General features: G+C 38.7%; 1 protein-coding gene across 1 annotated transcript in view; it reads left to right on the top strand.

The window, feature by feature from the left end:
- LOC103781837 (cyclin-dependent kinase 6) overlaps positions 1-20,292 on the top strand; it is a 125,506-nt gene extending 105,214 nt beyond the window's left edge. The window contains exons 5-7 of the mRNA XM_008949596.1: positions 14,197-14,247; positions 18,161-18,296; positions 20,146-20,292. Coding sequence (XP_008947844.1) covers positions 14,197-14,247; positions 18,161-18,296; positions 20,146-20,292 — 334 coding nt within the window. The remainder of the gene's footprint in view (positions 1-14,196; positions 14,248-18,160; positions 18,297-20,145) is intronic.
- The last annotated feature ends 1,875 nt before the right edge of the window (positions 20,293-22,167 follow it).

The following is a 22,167-nucleotide window of genomic DNA, read 5'->3' as shown; positions in this document are numbered from 1 at the left end:
AGGATTTGTCATGGATATTTGGAAATGCAGCTGGCAGCAGAAACACCTGGGTCCCTCATGCTGAACTGTGCTCAGCACAGCTGCTGACCACTCACTGTGAAGGTGCACCACCTTTGTATCTTCTAGAGCATCTCAAAGATAACTTCACTCCTGGGATAAGCCAGAGCAGCCTGAGGGCTGCTTTGATGGTAACCCCAGCTGCAGGTGGCTTTCAGTGGACACTCCACCAGCCAGAAAACAGGAGAGAAGCAGAGCAATGTTACCCATGCCTCTTCTTCTCCAACCTGGAGAGGCGTAGCCAGCTGCACACTGCCTAAAGACTTTCCTTTTGAAAGGGTCTCCTGGCTCTTTCACACAGCTTTCCTCTTCAGGAACTTGGCTGAGAGAGGCTTTGCTTTTTGCCTGGAGTTTGGCTGGGGGAAGCTCTGTGTACTTTTGTTTGACTGGTAATAGAACTAAACATTGTTTTTATTTACTTTTCTCTTTCATAAGAAAATGGCTACAAAAAGGTATTTAAACTCCAAGTGGGTGTACAGGATCCTTTCCTGGACACTGGTGCACTCCAGTGAGTGGGAAGAAAGAGTAGATTTTAACTGTGGCTCATGTTGCTGAACTCCCAAGTGTGGGGGTTTTTTTCCAAATTGAGTATCTAGTCAGAAATTTTGACCTGGGCAGCTTTAGTGAGTTTTCTGAATTTGATTGTCCAGAAAAGAAATCTAAAAATCAGCTACCATTGGTCAGTCATAAAAAAATTATGTAATATTTCAGAAGTCAATAGGAAAAATGTGTCTTGCATTTCTGTCTTTTCAACAGCATCACACTAGCACTTTTCCATATGTAGGTGATCACTGAAGCTGTTAGATGGTTTCTACATCTAAGAAAAAAATCATAAATCTGCATAAGAAAAGTGGAAAGTGCACCTAAAGGAACAGACAACAGCAGGAGTTTCAAACAGCTACGCACAGCAGAGCAAAACGTAACAGCTCTTTGAAATGTTGTAGTACTTTGTACAAAGTAAATAATTGGCTATGAGAGGAGCTCAAAATGTCAAAGACAAATCAAGAGGAAGTTTGATATTTACATTTCTGGAGAATCATTTCTCCAAGGGAACTGCGCTGCCCAGAGGCAGCTCCCTGCTGCCTTTGTGGAAAAGCTTACCCATGTTGCGGGGTTCTGAGGACTGCAGAGAACTTGCCAGCTGGTCTGGGAGTCTATGCTTTGGCTGTAGTTTCAGATGTTAAAGACCTAGGTAGAGTCCTAATCTGGGGAGGAAGGCAGGTGGCCATAGCCTCTTTTGCATGTGTGTGCTGGCTGACACGCAGCACACGTGTGGTACCCACACAGAGCTGGAGTCACCTTGGCCATCAGTCTTCAGGGTCGTGGTGTTGGCTGTGTGCTAACAGCTAGAGAAGAGGCATGGCAGAATACAGCACACACTAGTTCCTGTCCCTTCTTGCTTTGAAACCATAGTTTGCCTTGCGATATGAATACATGTATTGTTGACTTGCTTCTAATTTTTGCGTGCACAATGCCTGTGGCACTGCCAGTCACAGTCACTTGCATGCTCTGCTTGACCTGCCGACACACTAGCCCCGTGCAAAGGACTCCATGTGAGACACAGCCACCATGGCATGCTGACTCTGCTAGAGACAGAGCCTGGATCTGACAAGTCAAGAGCTCTTCATGTCAGCGTGTGACATGCCTGGCTGCCCTCTTATGCTGGCAGCATGCTTCATTTTGCGGTCTTTGAGGAAACATCAGCCTGGCTATGCATGGTCAAACTATATGACTTCTTCCAGAAACTCATGCATACTGTGCTCTGCTTTCCTTTTATACGTGCACTGAATGCATATCATCCAGAAGCAGCTCTAAGACAATCTGTGATGCAGTATTTCTTCTTTTACTTAAATATTCTCCATATTCATAACTCCTCACAAATCCCAGTTTATCAGTAACAAGTGCTTTTGGAATACAGACATTTGTCAAATAAGAATTTCATCCAAGGGACTGCTTCATTTGCACATGTGTTCTACTGAGCTGGAATAAATTGGCATGAAGATTCAGTTACTATTGATTTTGACTGAGTCTGAATCTGTCACCTAAAGATAACTGACTCAATCAGCTATATCATCCAGAATTTGACCTATAGTGAAATATCAGATCATTTTTCATTAGATTATGTCCATGAAACAGGTTTTATTATGTCAGTACGGCATACACACCTCTCTATACAATCCAATGATTTTTTAAGTGCTCTTTATATCCAAGTAATTGGAGTGCAAGCTTCCAGCATCTAAAGAACTATATGTATAAGGGATTTTTCAGTAATGTTCTTGTCTGTAGCTGTTAAATTAAGTCTGTTTGACATTGATGAATCATACTCTGCCACTGTAAGAATGAAGATGTTCTCTTACAAGTAGACCTCATCAGACCATTAGCAATGAAAGAGTATATCTACAAAGTCAGAACTAACCACGTGTCCTACCCACCAAGGCACAGAAGCAGGCTTGCTTGCTTCTCTCCTGCCTTGAAATCAGTTTTCCTTTCCTGGAAAGTAATTGCAAAAGGAGAGGTAGGTGTTGCTCATCTCCAAGATCTTTTAAAAGTTTGATGGTGAGGGAACTTTGCCAGAAAGTGAGAGCAGGGTTTAAAGAGGGCCCAGGCTTTATGGTAAACTCTCCATTTTTGGCAAACACTCCAGTCACAACTGTATGAAAAGCAAGGTATAAAATGGCTTACCATGGAAGGAAGTTTTTGCTCAGTTAATCACTTACTCCAGAAGAGGATTTTGTTGTGTTTTTTTTTTGTTTTTTTTTTTTTAATTCTGAGCAGATCAGTTTTTTTTTTTCTGAAATGACAGCCAACTTCATCTGGATCTTGGGGAACTCCTTGTAGTGGACATGAAGGTGGTGAACAACCTGGTGATGCAGGGACTGAAAAGTTAAAGATGTGAGGTGGTTCAAGGAGCTATAGGTGCTCAGTACTTCAGAGACTGAGGAAACATTCATTCTGTAAAGACAGAGTTGTATGCTATTCCCATTAAAATAATGTCAACAGATTTGTGCACAGCTCACTAATGAAAAAGCAGAGATAACAGCTTTAAAATTGTCCCGAAATTCATTTGAGAAGCTTTGAAACACAAAAAAGGATGACATCTGAACAGTGTCGTCACCTGGAAGTTTTGTTTTGTTTTGTGTTGTGTTTTCTTTTTCATATAAGAAATTAACTTGCTCTTTCTTTTGATCAGGATTCAAGTTGGGAAAAAAGTTTTAATGTGGTATCACTAGTAGCTGAACAGGATAAGTAACTGGAGAGCTCTCAATAAGTGAACTCATATTACTGCAATGTCATGGGCCAGTGAATGTAAATCCTGCAGCTTCTCTAGCCTGAGTAACAGAGCGTATTGTATGGGACAAAGAATTGCTTAGGGCAAAGTTACATCTAGTTTAACTGGCCTTTGAAAACTGTATCAGTTTTCCTTGCATGTTTGCTATACATACTTTCCACCTTAAATGCTTATCTCGAGATTTTCTGCAGGTGTTTATTAATTCAATGTGAGCCAAAATAGCTGCTAAAAATTTAAGTATTTTCTTCACACCATTCTTCTAATCCATTTTCATGTCTTTCATACTCAGACTCAGCAGCTGAGGAAAAACTTTGAAGTTAAAATTTCACCTTTGTCTGCTCACATAACAGTTTACTGTTTAGTAGTGAAATATTTTCCCTGCCTTTCTTGTCTGAAGGGTTGTAATCCCCTTTCAGAGATATTTTTCTGCCTAAGAGTGTTTTAGTACAGCTGAAGGTGATGAGATGTATTAGTTGCATGGGCACAGCTGTTCTTCTGATGTTTAAAGTTTATCTGAAAATTTAGAGAGGCTTAGTGCAACAGATGCCATTAACAACTTATATGGGGGCCACAGAAGTGTTCATAGAACAAACCGTGTACTCAGTACCACGCAGAAGCAGCTCAAGCCTAGCTGGAGAGAAACTCCAAGGATTCTCTGTCTTACCTTGTAATGTTTTCCCAGAGGAAAAAACAAACAAACAAACAAAACCCAACAAAACAAAAACCCTTTTTCTTGGCTTTTACTCTATGTTGAGAATTTCATGTTCTAGATTGTGTAGAACATTTTGAATTCTACCTTTCCCATCAAATATGGAAATGTAACATCTATGGGAGCTCTTTTCTCTGAAGTCTCAGAGAGTGCTCCTGCACAGCCTCTGTTACCTCATTATCACTCTGTCACTCTACTACTACAGATGACAGAGAAGATTTTGTCTTTCAGATTTTTTTCTGATGATTTTATAGTTGGATATTTGTTTTTCTGCCTTGCTCTTCCAAGGTCTAGAATCTTAAAAAAAAAAAAAAGGTTAGACTACTAATTTAGTCAAATAGATGTAGCACTTTCTGTGTGACATGGTGGAACTAAAGCATCATTTATAGCATTGTCGTTTCTCATTATTTTATGTTACATATGTAGAGTATAAGCTCTTTTATTTATCAAGGATACTTTAGTCTGTGACGCTCCTTGCTTAATATTATTGAGAAAGAAATAAAACCTGGGAACGCATACTTGGATGTTAATTTTTTAAGCATCTTCGAGCAGATTGAATGAACCAGTATGTGTAGTATATGTGTTCCTTTTATATGAACTTGCTTCTGCTTTGATAAAATATCAGGGGTAGGTAAGTTAGTTTCCTTCAGGTGATAATTATGTGTGCATAGGCCTGTGGCTGATAAAGAATGACACCCTTGTTAAAGATTTGATTAAAAAGTGTTCATTCCAAGAGAAACCAACATTTTATTCCGAGAGAAATCAAACTAATGGCACAAAATCTTTTAGTTTAAAACTACTGGAAAAGCAATCTGATCAAAAATATATTCAGCTTGTGGAACTTGAAGTGGATTTTAATTAGAAGGCCTCAGATTTCAAATCTTATTACATATCCAATTGATTCAAACTAGTTCCAGCATTAGAGGCACTCTCAGAACAGAGCCCATTTTAAAAGGGTTTTTTAGACCAGTAAATATGGTGAATGTTGGCTGATGAGCTTTCTGAGTCATCTAGGCATTAAAAAAAAAAAACTTGTGGAACTTAAAAAAATTATTTAAAAAAAAAATTGACTTAAAATTGTGATTTAAGTAATTTTCCAAATGAAATTTTATACATATAAAAGAAGCAATAATTCATGTAGAAGATTGCTTTAATTTCATTTGAATAGTTGATAAAGACAAAGAGCAGGCTTAAACTCCTATTGCTTACTTTGAAGATAGGTCATTTGCTGTGATATAGATGTTTTAGAACCATTTGTTTAAAATACAGCATTGAAGAGCACCTTCACACTGACTCAAATGTGTCATTTTGGAGTGCTGTCTGCTAGATTTTTAAGTGAGGAATAAATTACGAGCATAAATGAAAGGAGTGGTGAAAAACAGCTCTGGAGTGTTCTAGAAGGAGGATTTAGATCTTTTCAAGAAACATATGGGCAAATTTCTTCACGGGGACAAACTCCTGGAGGTGAGGATTTTCCAGAGCTCTGTGCAGACACACACACTGCCTGTGCACAGCATCCTGCACACTGATTTGCACTGCTGCTTATGTGAATGAACCAAAGAGGAAGGAGCACTCTTGGCTCCTATCCATCCACACAGGACACCCTTTATCTAATCCATAGTTCAGTTATGGCCTGCAGACCCTAAAGCTGAGTTGCAGAAGAAGAACAAAAAAGCATGCCAGGTTTAGAAAGTGCAAATTCAGAAAGGAAATATGAAATAGATTCATGAGAGAGAAGAGAATATGGAGAACTAACTAAGTGATGTTGGGAAGAGCATGCCCATATTGTATTTGTCATACCAGTAGTTCTTTCAGGATGCGGAAAATTCAAAGATGCAGAAAATTCAAAAATGCGGAAGCCTGCAGTTTAGTTATATAATTAAACTTCAAACTGCTGACTGGTAATTCAATGCTTCTGTTTCCGTTCCAAGCAGAGACCTTTCTCTTTTTTTCTTTTTTTTTTTTTTTTTCCGCTTTCCCAAGGGCAGTTGTGCATGTATTTCCAGAACTTGCTTCGAATGTTGGGACAGTTTTTAAAATGCCATTGTTATATTGTGCTTTGTGAGCTGAGATGACAACTCTTAAAGGCCTGGTGAGATAAACCTACAAATCTTCTGGAGAAGCAAATATCCACAGATAAGAGAACTGTGACGTGCATGCTGAGGGAATAAGTGAAGGACATTGAGCCTATCAAGGCTCTTGCATTTCATAAAGTAGTGTAAAATGAATACTGAAGCAGTTCTGCCCAGGAACAGATGAGATCTTCCCACGTTAGAGCATATTCTGGTCAAAGATAATTTCTGCGCTTACCTTACTTATTTGTGGGTTTCATATATAAATATATATGTGTGTATCCTTCTGTTAAAGCATCTTTCTTTTTCTTAAAAGAGGTTGTGAAACCAGATCTCACTTGGCTTGATCCTGGGGTCATTGATGTCTGTGATAAAGCTCCCTTTTATGTCAGTGGTGGGGGACAAGGACCATCATTCTGCTTCAAGGCCACCTGGGACCTTGAAACACGATGCTTACAGGAAAGGTGTCAAGTAAATGTTAAGCACCCAGAAAAAGATCTTCCTTTCCCCACTTCCTAAGGGAGCTTTGAAGATTGTTATATTTTCTCTCATTTATGCTCTTTCTCTTGCTTTCTGCTCTATTTTAATCAAGAAGTGAATTTACACAGCAGGCTGGCCCTGCTTTTGTCATGGAGCTGTACATAGTGCTTCTGTTTCCCTTTTACTAACATTTCCCTTTCAGTTATGCATGCAAAGGGAACATGCACACCCATCTGCAAATTTCTTATGATTAGTCCACTTTATAACTCTGGCATATCCAGGCTGCCAACCTGTATGTTAAAAACCCTCAGAAAATCCAGCATCCACATGTAATACGATCGTTTGCAGCAAAGCAGCACAAACTGTTCATGATGAAAACCCACATCAGGAAACATTCACCTCATGAGCAATCTTAACGCCACAGTGGACTGCCAAAATGATGCTTCATCTTTTTTTGGTGTGTTCTTTCTCACTATTAATATTCTTTTCTATTTTATCATTTGCCTACTCTTGCACACCAGCAGCTTGCATTTTGCATCCACATTTCTAGCAGCTTTGGACCTGTATCTGAACAGTGTCCTGGAAGCTCTCTGTACCTGTTGGGCCTCTGCCTTCTTGGCTTGTATCTACACGCAGCTCAGAAAGCACCTTACTTTCTCATTTCAGGTAGAAATCCCATCTGCTTCTTGGGAAATAGACTGTATATGCATTTGGGAGTCAGAATACTATCTTTAGTTTTAGAATTCGTCTACTTCATTTTAAACAGTAATGAGGAACAAAGTCAACACACTACAGTACTGGAAGTTTGCAGTAACTACCTGTTTTCAGAAACTACCTGTTTTCCTTTATCTACTTCTGTCTACCAGGTGACATGAGAAACTCCAGAGAAAATAATAAGTATTCCAATTCACTTGAAAAATTAGATCTGGTTCTAATAACAGTTTAATACTAACATAGCCCAAATGATCTTAGAAGTGTTATTCATGATTGTGGTACTATCCTACTTGAAGAATGATAGATTTTGAGTTAAAAAAAATTGGTCTGTTAAAGACTAAAATGAGAAATTCAAGATAGCTGATATGTTTTCCGTCAAATTTTAGCTGAAGAGTATTTCCTCAGTTGTAATGTTTATCTATGTTATCTTTCTTCTTATGTGTAGGAGAAGATAAGTTTCTTAAAAGTTCTGAGCAATTTGTGATCAAGTATAATAACCTCTATATGAAGTAACTTCTTCCTATGCTGTAGTCTGGCACCCACCCACACAAAGATATTATAAAAGGGAAAGGAGAGGGAGAAGTACTAAAAATGTTACATTTAAAATGAGAACTCTGAATTGCACAACAGCTGAGGCAAGTCACTTGTGACTGGAAATGGGTAACTGTCCAGAGTGTGCAGTGTTGTCGGCTGTGGCCTGTTCTTAAAGTTTTATACTGTAACATATTAATTTTACCTATCAGAAGGGCAAATAATCTTCATCTTTAAACAGTGACACGTATTTTTAATTTTTATCTGCCTTAGTTTCTCTTTTCATGCCTGCGGTACAGACTTGTCCAGGAGGTCTGTCAAAGAGAAACAAGTGGTGGGAACAAGAGTGAGAAGTCAGCTCAGAAATAATCCCTCTGAATAAAGGTTTCCACAGGACAGCCTAGATCATGTTATTTCTAGTCATCTCATAATTCTAGTTTTAGGTCTTATTTGGTTTTAATTCTAAAAATGAAAATATCTTCTCCATAACAAGTAACTAATAATCTGACAAAATTTTTTGCCAGCTATTCACATTTTGTAATATGTAAAGAAAAAAAAAAAATTTAAATATCTCTGAGTCAAAGACTGTGTAGCTTGGCAGGTTTCCCATGGCACAATGCAGGACTCCTTGGCAAATGTTTCTTGGCTTTAGCTTCTTTAGTTTCTTTACCATCACCTTGTTGCTCTTCTACACACAGACGCAGAAACTCCTAGACTTAACTACTACAACCTTACCACCTTCTAAAATCCCTTTTACCACTTCCATGAACTGCTGCTATATTCTTTCCCTTTACGTTTTTTTCTCCACTATGTCAAGTTATCATGGACTTTCTCTTTAAACACCTCCCCTGTCTTGTCTTAATGCCTTCAAAGCAGCAGCTACCTGTTCTGAAATCGCTGCTCTGCCTCCCAACACTTCTCTTTGCCATCTCTTCAGACTGTCTAAGCTCTACTTGCTCAAAAAGCAAGTTGTACCTTTCGCACCTGTGATGCTCTTTTCATTTTAGGAAGTTCATATATGACTTCATTAAGTACATGTGGATTGCCAATGCTCGGACTTCTCTCTGAGAATATTGTATATATTCAAGCCAATAATCAAGAGACTTTCCATATTGTTTTTCTGTGATAAAAAGGAAGATGACAGGATTCCCAACTGCTGTTGTCGCCACACTGAGCAAACGGACTAGCAGAAAGAATCCAAGTAGTTATTTTGAAAGTTATTTCTTACATCCCTGGAAAGATACAAGGCTTGTCTAACCCTGGGGGCACTTGTATTGACAAGTCTAGAATTGTCATGATAGCTCTTTAATATATTTTGGTTAGAAAGATAATTTCTTCACTTTTTTTACCCTCTTCAATACTGTTTTTCTTCACGTGGCCTTTCTTCCATTTTACCTGCAGTTTAATAATTCCATGTCAGAAATTGAAAGATAGTTCCTAGTCAGAATGTCACTAATTGGTTCAAAATGTGAGCCACTATCAAGAAACCTGCAAAAATATTTTCCTGTGTCTCAATGCATGTGGTTTTATTAGACTGTTTTTCTCTTGTGTCTGCACTGCAGTATAGACTAGAGCAATGCTCACCAATATCTTTAATTCCGATCATTATGAAAATTCTAACTTTTAAAATTAAAAGTTACAGACCCTCCTTGCTTTCTTGACCAAAGTTTGAAAGTAAAGCCTAGAAGTAACGTGCCCAGTTTATAGTTAAACACCATTTGTCTCTTGGGTGCCATTGCACTGTCATTGTATGCAATACTTTCAGAATTGCTTTGGCATGTTCATGGAGTTGCACCAGGGAAATTTTTTTCATGGAGACTTGCTTAGGAAGCGTTTGTATCTCTGTTTTTACTGAGTAGCACAGACATGAAACACAGTGTCTATAAAATGAAGTACTCAACCTGTCAGACACCAATATCGAGTTCAGATAGAATATTCAGTGAAGGGGAAACTCAGCATGAAACAACAGCATGAGCTGAATATATTCTTTTGGACAAGAGAAAAAAGCCTAAAGTTGGTGAATGATGTAATCCAATTTTTCAGCTACATATAAGCATGAGAACCTTTCAGCCAGAAGATTAGTGGTGCAAGTCCTTCTAAACAATAAGCAGATGGTAACTTTTTCAGTATTTGTTAAGTTTCATATTGCAGCCTTAAGTTGTGTTCCCGGATTATCACAGAATCACAGAATGGGTGAGGTTGGAAGGGAATTCTGGAAATCATCTGGTCTAACCGCCACCCTGGCTCAAGTAGTGCCATCTAGAACTTGTTGTCCAGGACCATGTCTGGATGGCTTTTGAATATATTCTGTGGAGTGCACTCCACAGAGCTTCCTGGTTCAGGGAAGACCTCCTGACTCTCCCTGGAGCTGGGCCCCAGTCTGTTTAGGCCTTTGTGAATGCGGGTCGACTGGGTGAGAGTCGCCATGTGGGCGCCTTTCTCTTATGTATTTAACTGGCTGGTCTGGCTGTTTCCCATACCAACTATGGGCAACCTCGGCTCACTGTTTATACCACCTGTTGTGGGCTGAGTCACCTCTTTTGTGGGCTTGTTGGGGGTGGCATCGATTATGTACCAGCTGATTGATCTGTTTGTACCCCTAGCAATCATTCATGCAATGTCCTTCTTGTCTACAACACAGTCTGTGTATTGGATTCTCTTCCTGCTGGTGCTATCATTTTTATTGGGCCTGGTCATTGGCAAAACAGTCCAATACATCCTCATATCTGTAAGCTAAGGGCATTCAGGTCCTACATTAAACATGAAAGGGATTTTCCTCCATTCCATGAGCACCATTCCAGAAGCAGTGGATAATGATCTAGCCCCAAGGCCTGGAGAAGGAGTGAGCAAACAAGATGAGCACCTGCAGATTCCCTGTAACATTTCCCTCCTCTCCCTCCATAAAAAATCAAAGAAGCAGCAACCAAGAAAATTAGGGAATTACAGGGAAACAACAGCATCTGAGACTTGTTGAGAAAATAGGGAAATTAAATGTCTCATGTGCCCTGTAAGTCTTTTCATCCCATCTTCTTCCCTACTCAGCTGTGTGCTTTGTAACAGCAATGGTTAGCCCACAGAGCGTGGATTTTGTAGCAAGCAAAGTCAGGGAAGGTTGAGAGGATCAGGGAACACCACACAAGGCAGCTGTATTCCCATAGATTCCCATTCCCTTTTCCTCCACTGAAATATCCCTCTTTCCTGACACACATGCACACACAGACTTTAGGAGTTCTTTGAAGTCAGAGGACAGGCTCATATCTCCTGCCACAGAACACAAACCTAGATCCACGCCTTTCCTGAATTAAAAAAAAAAGGAATGGTACAAAATCAGAGCCTCGGAGTTTAACCAGTCTTACACAGATTATCATCACAGAGAGGAGAACTTATCCCCAAGTAAGAACTTCTGGATTAAACTCGCATAAATAAACCTCAGGGAGTGAATAGGTGAGTAAGTCAAGTGAAAGATACCAGGAATAAAGGTGAAAATTTATATTTCTGTGGCTGCTGAATATGCTCCCATTTCACTGTTACTGGAAAAGCTGATGTCCAGTTTTAAGAAGAGAGTTAAAAAGAAATCGGCTTGAGGTGAAAGTTTTTTTGTGTACTAAGTGCTGGCAAGTAATTACTAAAGAGTAACTAGTGCGAAAATGTGAGATGAGATCTTCATATGGCTGCTGATTAAGTGGATCTACTTCCCCAATAATCCATCCAATATTCCAATTGAACCTTCAGCCAAAATTCATGAGGCAAATTTCATTACTTTAGTGGTGCCTAACCTGGAGTTGGCATTCTGTTGTAGTCATGAGATGGCAGGATGGATAGGAGGCTGAAAGATGAATTAATAACATTTCATCATAATGAACTATCAAGGTAAATTGGAAGGTCATCTTGTGTTGTATAATTATATATTCAAAAGAATTTAAATTCTTGCTTCAGCCCTTAGTGAATCTGAGACAGCAGCAATGATGGGAAAAACCCCCCTTAAAAATCCCAAGAATCATACTTGTTTTGGCATGACACTGCCTAAGGTGATTTGCGAACAAGCCTGACTTTGCCAAGCGTTCACAGTAATGCAAGATTCAGCATACATTTTAAAACATTAAATCACCTTTCCATTTTCACGGACAGGATTATTTGATTGTGTAAATTATGTTATTTTAAAGGGCGCAAATATTCTAATGCTGGAGCAAAAATTAAATACTCAGAGTAACTGTATGTTAATAATTTTAAGCAGTCATTCCAAAAAATCTCCAAGTTTGTCTTATTGTCTGACATTGGAAAATACAGAGTGTGTCTGCTGCCACAAACAATACTGGGATTCTAGATACTGACCATTTTGAAAATCAGGCTCAAAACATGCATCAAAAGTAGGTGCTCCTGCTTGAGCAAAGTTTGGCTTTGTTTTTTTGTAGAAGTCAAAATTGCTTCCACCTTGAAGCTTAAAAAAATGCAGAGACATCGAAGTATTATTTTAAACAGTCTTGTCAAAAAAGCTGCAGTTAGTAAGTAACACGTATGTTTGAGAAGCAGAGCATACCATCATTTATGATTTATTCAGAATCAAAATAAAGCAAGCCCTTTATGAACAAGTAGCAGGCTACCACAGTTTATTTACCCCTTCAGTTTCAATCTGATGTTGTATGGTTTCAGATCAGACTTGCTGAAATTGTTCCCTCGATGTCCTTGCATGAAGCAGTGTGCAGTGCAGGTTGACACAACGTGATCTGAATGGCAGCAAACATGAAGGAGACAAAATGCATGTTTAGTTCATCAAAGGTGGTCAACATGTCTTCCAGTTACTGCTCTGCTCTTTCACTTGGTGGCACAGGTTTCTGCAGAGATTATTGCATCTAAGTGAGAAACGTCACAGTGTTCTGCATCTACTTACTGTATTTGGTGTGGACTCGCAGGATAGGCAGGGACATGGAGCTCTGTTGTCTGTGTGGGAGTGTCAAGATGCAAAGCACCATTTGTCAGAATTAACTCATGGTTAGCAAAAGGAGATCCAGATCCTACACCTGCTCCTGTGTATGGGAAATGAGAGGGGAAGGGCTGTAGCCAAGTAATCCCTGTTCTCCCAGCGTCAATGGGAGACGTCTTCTCATATGAAGAGCAACAGGGAAATTACGTATTTGGCCATCACTGCTTTTAGGGATCTGTAACAGACAGAAGAAAAGGAGTATGCAGAGTGAGGCAGAAGAACTGAAGTTTCTCCATAACCAAAGGCAGCCAGTGAAAACATGGGAATACGCACTGTCAAGTCACTCAGATGAACAATTTTTGAAACAACAACTGCACTGTACTCCCAAGAGCTGTGGTCCAGAAGAGAGGGGCGGGCAGGCTGGCTGTCAGTTGACCCAAAGTAGTATTTCATTTTGTAGTTTGTCTGAATTGTGTTTCTTGGAGTTGGTTTGGTGAACCAAAATGGTATGCAGCACCTGGAGCCTGACCTTCACAGATGCCCTCATTCTTGCCTAGATCCTTAATCATCCATCAGTACTCTTTTAGAATGTCTTTGGAGTTCAAACGTAAAATTACACAGTTGATCACACCTTACTGAATTCATCACAAAGATGGCAATACAGCCATACAAGCCTGAATTTCATATTTCACTTCAGTACTATGGGGTGATAGTATTTTATCAATGCTGAGTGAAAATATTTTAAATTGCACTTTGCACTCTCCGGAAGTATTTTTAGTCACTGTTTTTTTCTGAAAGCCTTTGGACATTCAGCCTATTAATTTGTTTCTTTCCTGAACATATCTTTATTTATGCAGCAGAAGTATTCCTCTCCTTCAAGGTAAATTCTGTACCGTTTCACACCCCCTTCTTTACAGACCTTCATAAATCCATTGTCATTTATTGTACCCCTTAAATCTAGGAGCATATTTCCAATATACACGAAATTTAATTTTCAATTTATATCCCTAATAATTCTCTAACTTTATTATGTTTTAACGAACTGCATGACAATCACTCCATTTTTACATGGAGTGTGAAACAGCTATTTAAGAATGTTCTTTATAGTGAAAACTGTTATTAATTATGTAATTCATAGGATAGTACTAGTTGAGAGAAATTTATTTAATTCATGTTAAAGGATGCAATTAAATTTTCAAAAGTAGCATATTTGAAAATATATCTCATCTGTTTACTGTTATCTCAATTTTAGTAGAAACTTGAAAGGTACACTTACAGGTTGGATAAAAAATGGAGGTAGAAGAAGTGAGGTGTCAAAAAACCCCACACATTTTCACCCTATGCTGGCAGCTGCCAATGTCAAATATAAATTCACATTAATTAAAGCAAGTCACATCCTAAATATTTTTCTTTATTCTTTCAGACCACTCTTCCGTGGAAATTCAGATGTTGATCAGCTAGGAAAAATCTTCGAGTAAGTAAAAACTAGTTGTATTATGTCAATATCTGTTTAACATTGAAACACTGTGAGGTTTCTTTGCCACATTTTTATGCAATAATGTGAATAGAACAAAGTATTCCTAGAACGTTTCCTATTGCTACCGTATGCAACGTGATATTTCCGTGTATTCTGTGTCAGAGTGGGAGGAGGAAGCAACATGGAATATAATTCTGCAGAACTAGCAGCCATCATCAGGAAGTTAGGAGAGACTTCTGTTTCAGGCTTTTTCAATCTCTTAAATATATTGTGCATGTACCGTTCATGCATATGACTAAACAGATTGTCATCATGTAAACAAACAGAGATGTTTTATTTTTCAGTAATTTCTCTGTGTATTTCAGAAAACATTTGAATACTTTAAAGTTGTTATTAAACAGAAATTGCTAAGATGATTACCAACATCTTTGCAGAAAAGACTTCTGTACATAAGAAAATATTTTAGCTTTTAAAATATACTGTGTGGCCTGTTAAAATGATTAACAGTCTATATTTTGGTCAGGAAGGTAACTGTGAGAACAGAAGGAATATCGGCATTTTAACATGTGCTTTGTTGAAGATGAACTAATTGACTTTATTTTAAAACTGTTTTACCTTTCTAGGAGTTAGTGGTTTTTTTCTTCACATATGTCAAATATGTTGAGAAGGTGGGGAGGCTCTAACGCTCTGAGGTAGAGTGGGGAGGCTCTAACGCTCTGAGGTAGAATAATTCCAAAATATGTTCTCAGTTAAAAAAATTAAAAAAATAAGTTGTTGATATTACTGATAATTATAATTAAGTGGGATTATGTCACCTTTTTCCTGTAAAAGTTCTTCAGAGCAAGGAATGTTTCTGAATTTATAAGAACCACGTAAATTTAAGATCTGATGTACGGATCATGTAGTTAGGAAATGAAAGCCACATGGGGCTGGTCCCACTCCAGAGAATGAGTGCCCATTTGCCTCCGCCCCTCTGTCCTCCCTTTTTCTTTGGAGGGGCTGCAAGGATCCAGGTATCTGGATGAAAGTAGAAAATAAGACATAGATAGCAGAGAGAGAAAGAAAGCTGAAATATTATTCTCTTGAAGATATTCCAAAGACAAGATAGTAAAATTTCTAAGGAGAAGATCTTAAACAGAACAAATACACAATTTCTCTGTTTAACCACTTTTCCAGTTCTCAAAACCTAACAGATCTGTTTCTAAGCATTTTCATTACTCAGTATGAGGTTCCTAAATTGCAGGTCTTGATTTCACACAGTTGACTCCCCTTTCCTGCATACCATACCAGTGTATGTGACTCACTTGCGTGGTTAATTTGTCATGCGCTGAATAGCTCTTCCTGCCCAATCCAGAAAAATAACTCCTTAAAGTTTACTTTTTCTTCTTCTGCCAAAGCTAATCCTTCAGTCCTACAATATTCTGCTGTATTAAATGAAGACAGTGTTGATACATACAACGTATTTTATAATTAAAAAGACATAGCTGTGCTTTTTTTAAGGATTTTGATTCATTTATGACATTTAAGGGGAAAAATCAAAATGAACTGGACTAGGATTAATTGCATAGCTGCTAGTGGCAGCCTCCGATGGGGATCTTTCCATCCCTAGGGTCTGAGATTACCTGTGCAGAAAAGAATTCATCGAGAAGAGAAAATGCTATGCTAATTTCAGAATAAATTTCTCATTACACATCTCCTTAAAGAGAGAGTTTGGTTTTGCTTCTTCTGTGCAGTTCTTCTTCAATGGTTCAAAAGTGTCTTTCTTGGGTTCTGGGGGGTTATGCTAAATAGTGTTTATTTTGTGTTTTCACAGCTGGAGAACCCCCTACAGTTAGGCATAGCTCTTCTTGTAAAGAGGATTGTTTCTTTCTACAGTAGTGACTCTTTCTGCAGACTAATCTGAACAGTTTGGGATTTTCGTGCAGTCTGGACTGATGCATTCTTTCAGATAATGGGGCTGTGGTCTACTTTTGCTTTACATGTGTGTTCTGATTTGCATCAGGTAATATTCCACCACGTTTGAGGGTAAATCCCTTGGAGGTGGCCCAAAACAATTTCCTGCTTTTCCAGGACACCATCAGCGTGTGGGATATCCTCATAGATTTCAGGCTGAACGCTGCAATGGTTTGAGCAGACTTGCCTCCCATTGTGGTCAATGGGATTGGAAAGTACTTGGCGTTTCTCAAGATCAGGCCTGAACCTTTGGCAGGAGGTGAAACTCAACTAAGATACTCCCAAACTTAGTCACTGAAATGGTAGTGCTACCAGACAAGAGTGAGGGCATCTACTCAGACATTGATTATTGAGTTTTGAGTACTACGTGAGTGTGTAACTAAAAATGTCTCTCCTTTCCAGTCTTGGTCTTGGCCACCCTACCAATCTGACAGGCTGTCTCCTTGTTTCTTTTTGTTAGCTCTGCCTGTGCCTGTGCTTATTCTGCCCTGTTCATGCTCTCCCGTGCAAACATGAAAAAAAAAAAAAAAAGGGACTAACCAAACACATTTGAATGGCAGATTAAACTTGATTGTTATTTTAAAAATTTAACTCCCTCATCTTCCTATGGTGCTATTTGTATCATATTTAACAAGGATCCAGATCCTCAAACTGTTAATCGCGTGGCTTTAATCACCGTGGCTAAGGGAGTTGCCTCACAACCCCACTGTACCTGTGGTTATAAAAGTCAAATTCAATTTTTCATACAGATTTAACTTAACATTTTCCAAGAGCTGTGATATCTTCAGATATAGCAAAATTAAATTGTTCTGAGATTTTAATTGCTTTGCCCTTCTAGACATGCTGCTGTTTTGAAGGCATATTAACTTTCAGAGGTACTTTAGGTGAGCCAGATTACAATGTAAAATCCATGTAGGTAAATGTGGAGTAATACCACTAAATTCACCGAGGTAACCTATGATTTATATCAAAGTGTTTGGCCCATGGCCTCATCCAGTTTTAACGACCCACCTCAAGAATTAAAAAGGTCAATGCTGCTCCCTAGTGGCTTTGGGGTTACTGCAGACCCAACTGTGCAGTGATTTCTTTCATGTTCCTTTCTGTCTTACCTTGCCTCTGTTTCCATTTAAAATCTCGATTTCACATGCTGTAAAAATTGATTTTCCCTGAAACCTCACAAGTAATTCCAGAAAACGGCATTTCAACCCCACAAATATTAGCATCAAACTAAAACACAAAATGTATGAGACACAAACCATTACTGGAGGTTTACCTACAATTTTTGAAACTTAGCATGTTTATTTAATAAATATAAATGTCTTCTAGAATTTTAAGAATACATAAGTTATAAAAAGAAATTGAAATATTCTATTGCGGGGTAGATAAAAACTAAAATGCAATTGAAAGTAAAAACATTAAGACACTCAAGCCCTATGCTGCTTCTGAATTGAGACTTTAAAACCTGTATTGTGAAGCAAATTGTTTACATTTGGCCAATAATTACTGCACATAGCTTTGAAGCATTATGAAACATCCCTTTTATTGCCTTACCCTCTTCTTGACCCACACTCTTCTTTCAGTCCCTATTCTTGTGAATAAAGATCCTTGCATGCAATTTCCCTTTGAAACTTACTGCTTTTAATCATTCTAGAGTGACATGTGTTGCACCATCCAGTCAAGAGCTGAACAACTTTCTCCCAAAGCACTCAGCCCTTTTCAAACAGAAAGACCCAGAAAATTGAGACCTAAGCCATAAAACTGTGCTGGCCACAGAAATATTTCTACCAAGCACACTGAGGACCTACACTCATCAGCCTCTATTAACAGAGATCAGTGCACTACTGTATAATTAATCTCATTTAAATGAAACGACTTATAAACTGCCATTCAGCATAATCCATATAAAGGGAAGACTGCATAAACATTCAGATGTAATGTCGTGTTTTTCCTTTCACAGTGTAATTGGACTCCCAGAAGAAGAGGACTGGCCTAATGATGTTGCCCTTCCAAGAAATGCTTTCACTTCCAGGCCTGGACAACCTATTGAAAAATTTGTACCAGATATTGATGAACTGGGCAAAGACTTGCTTCTTGTGAGTTCCTGTTTGTTGTTCTCCAAGTCGTATGACTGATAGCTCTCACTCTGCATGCAGCATGCCAAGAAACATTTATAGTTCCATGTAATGGAGTTACTCAAGAGAAGCTGAAAATTAGGTTCACAAATTCATGTAAATCTGTGAAACATTAGCACAAAGACGCCATCTTTGACTCAAGAGGTGTCAGCTGAGAACAGATAAATACTAGTAAACTGTCAGGGAAGTACCTGTTTGATCTGTCTTTAGACCTAATGCTTAGATCCTCATTACTGACCACTGATTCAGCCATTCTTAAGGTATAAGCCTGACATAATTACAAAAACAGATCTACCATTTTTTCTGGTAGAGTGGATCCAGTATAAAGCAGAAAATAGGCTGTAGAGGCAGATTACATCTGCAGGCTTTCTACTGGAAACCCACTGAAAACATGTGATTTGGAATTCATCAGTTGTTGCTTCTTACAAATGGCAGGATTGAGCAGAAGCAAAGAAACTGTGCTGGTACGACTGGTGACACTGAATTCAATTAAATTATTTCTATCATTTTTATAGAAATGTTATAAACCTCAGCCCTGAAGTTTAGTCTTGGAGTGAAATATAGGGAGTGGCCTTGCTTCAGTCCGCCTTTTACTGTGCTTGTTGAAATATAGCTAAATATTTTTCTCTAGAAGCCTTCAAAAGGTCTTGGTTCACATGGGCTTGGTAGAGTGGGCTCAGTTCAACCCTTGAAAGACTTGCTGCATCCCTTCAGGAACTGCTGTCTCTGGCTAACATTACCTCTACAGAACAGCAGATTATCTTTCATTGTCTTTACGATCACAGCTCCCAGCTGCTGCAAACTGGACTACATCTCAACACTTGAAATGACAAGGGAGAAACTCATCTGTTGTACTTGCAGGCAGCCTGGAAATGGAAGCTAGGTGTGGGACAAGAATTAGATTCTGGGAGTGACAAGGAATAAAATACAGCAGAGAGGTCAGTGAGTGTGAGGCATGATGAGAGGGAGGAAGAAGACAGATATGTATGCCTACAAGTATGCCTACAAGGTGAGATGGGAATGGAAGCAATTCCTGCTAGGCAAAGAGATGAGAACTGGGAGAAAGGGGGAGTAGGACTGGAATTCACTGAATCAAATTTCAGAAGTTAAATTATAGAAATTCTCATACAAGAAAAAAAAGTAGGAGTAGGAAATGGTTAGACAAGGATAGTAGGAAGAATACTATTTGGAGGTGAAGGAAGGAAAAGAGAACAAGTATAAAACACAAGCAGTGGGAGAGAGATCAGTGCTGGCTGAACAAAGGCTGGGATAAGGATCTGGAAAAAAAGGCAAGCAATATACAGCGAGGAAGAAGAGGGAGAAACTGAACACAAAAGATTAACATACAAAAGCTATTAAGTCAAAGACCTAACATCTATGGAAACGGTGAACTTAGGAATGAACATGTACCTCATGATGCTCTCCATGTTAGTATAACCACAAAGGAGCAGTGTTGAACACTGAGGGGATTCAAAAGTTGTTCATGAATAGTTGCTCCCTGCAGTCTTTGAGACAGATATCCTGTGCATGTGAATTCAAGAAAATCAGAATTCTGGGCTTTCTAAATTCTGAATACTTGAATTTTCTAACTTGTTGTTTTCTATTAGGCTTGGGGATGCCATATTCATATACTGTGACCCCACTGCTTGTTTTACTATGGATTGTCATCTTATCATGCAGCACCTACTGAGACACTGTTGTGTCTCATACTGATCATAAATTGAAGGTGGCACACATTAACATATGTATGCAATGTTAGCACTGTTAACTGTATGTTTTAGTTAAAACCAATTTCTTTTCATGCTTTCAGAAATGCTTAGCATTCAATCCAACCAAGAGAATATCTGCCTATGTTGCCCTCTCTCACCCATATTTCCATGATCTGGAGAAATGCAAGGAGAATCTGGACTCTCACATGTCATCCAGCCAAAACTCCAGTGAGGTGAATGCATCATAATGCTGACTGAAGATGAACCATAAATGAACCAGACATGTAGCTGACAAGGCCACTGTCCTATCCAAACCACATAGCTGTTCTAGCGAAGATCATTATTTGGAAGTTTTATGCACTTATTTTTTATTTTGGGATTCTGATGTGCTTATCCAAGGAAATCAATCTAGTTTACTTTCATCAGATTAACGCAAGGGCCAAGGCTTTGACCTGCTCCCATTGCAGCTTTATGTTTTGGTTTGGTTTGGTTTGGTTTGGTTTGGTTTGGTTTGGTTTGGTTTGGTTTGGTTTTGTTCTGTTCTGTTTTGTTTATCTACCTGGGAAAACTCCAGTCCAAGACAAGCTGCTGACCGGTTTTGCTGCCATTTTATCCTTTTAATGTTGAATGTTGCCAGTGTGGAGTAGGATGATCAAGTCACTGCCAAAACATGATGCAATCTCTCTCTCTCTCTAGCTGCTGATGCATGATTTGGTACTTTTTAAATTATTATTATGTGATCTCCTACAGTGATATTTAAAGAATGGCATTGAAATACCAGATCTCTGCAAGATGCAGTTAACTGATACATGCATTAATACATCCAGCTACTGTTCATTCATAGTATATATGCAGTTGCTTCCCCACTTGAAAACTTAGATGGATTATTTTATCATTTCTTTGCTCTATAAAAATAATAGTGATGATGGCCATCATAATAAATGTCTCAACTCTTAGGTTTTTTCATACACACACAAGTTATTATCTAGCTGTGTTTCTGTGCACGTTGCAAAAAAGTGTTTTTAAAAACTTCTCGAGTCCTGTTCGAAAAGACTCTTTCGATTTCCAAATGGTCAGTTTGAATTGAAACCGAGGCACATTCTAGCCCACCATCTAACCCATCATTTCCCCCTGGAAACAGCTGGAAGCACATTTTCTTTATCTCATTCCAAATTTTCTGATATGCAGCTCAAAGACTTGAGCAGAGCCAATGAAAGTCAGTACAGATTTTCACCTTCAACCTGTTCTGATTATCAGCCAAACATGAAAATAGAAAAAAAATGTTTCCATTTCAGAAGCAGAGAACTATATACCTGTAGTAAGCACAGATAGTATTCGTGATGATTTGTATGCTGCATACTGCGCTGCCTTACCTGCCACATCCCCCCATGCATCACAACTGCAAGAACATTACTGTCTCAAAGTCCCTCAGAAGTCATTTATTAAGCAGACTTGTTTTCTATGCAGAAATGCATGAGCTTCTCTCCTAAACCACCATGTGGGTATACTGGCACATGCTTCTCCACTAGGGTTAACGTGCCATTATTGAATGTCAAAATAACTAAGCAATTCACATGCTTTTATAGCACACTTATTTTAAATATTACATTAAATTTTTATATTTAGTATTTTTACCTTAACTAAAATATATTTTCAGTATTTTAAAAAGAAACTTTTATTTTTTTAATACTGTACTGGAGAAAACGAAATATTGTAAGTCCATGAAAGCTGTTCCCTAGCATGACTTTAGTGCGTTTACCTGGATATGACTTTGGGGAAAATATTGGTCCAATGAGTTAGCCCTTACCACAAAACCATAGCTATACACTATTGCAGTGTAACTGATGATGAGTGAGGCAGCTAGCTTTGCTTATACCTGTGATAGTCCCTAAGGCTTCTCTCTTCCTCATCTCTAGTTCAACTTTTCTAGGTAGCAAGTCAGCACTGTATCCCCCTTCACAGCATGCTTGGCAGAAGCAGGTCCTCAGCAGTGAGCTGAGCAACATCATTGTCCCAGCTGCAGCATGGGAGCTCACAGCCGCCCCCCAGCAGGTTTCTCAGGCCTGTGACAGATTGGCTGCTGTGGCAAACTTCGCCCTTAACTCTGTTTCCACTGGCTGCAC

Source organism: Merops nubicus, unplaced genomic scaffold (assembly GCF_000691845.1).
Source record: "Merops nubicus isolate BGI_N331 unplaced genomic scaffold, ASM69184v1 scaffold2320, whole genome shotgun sequence".
NCBI classification, from domain to species: Eukaryota; Metazoa; Chordata; class Aves; order Coraciiformes; family Meropidae; genus Merops; species Merops nubicus.
The sequence above is the reverse complement of the archived record's forward strand: the minus strand, read 5'-3'. Positions and strand labels throughout refer to the sequence as shown.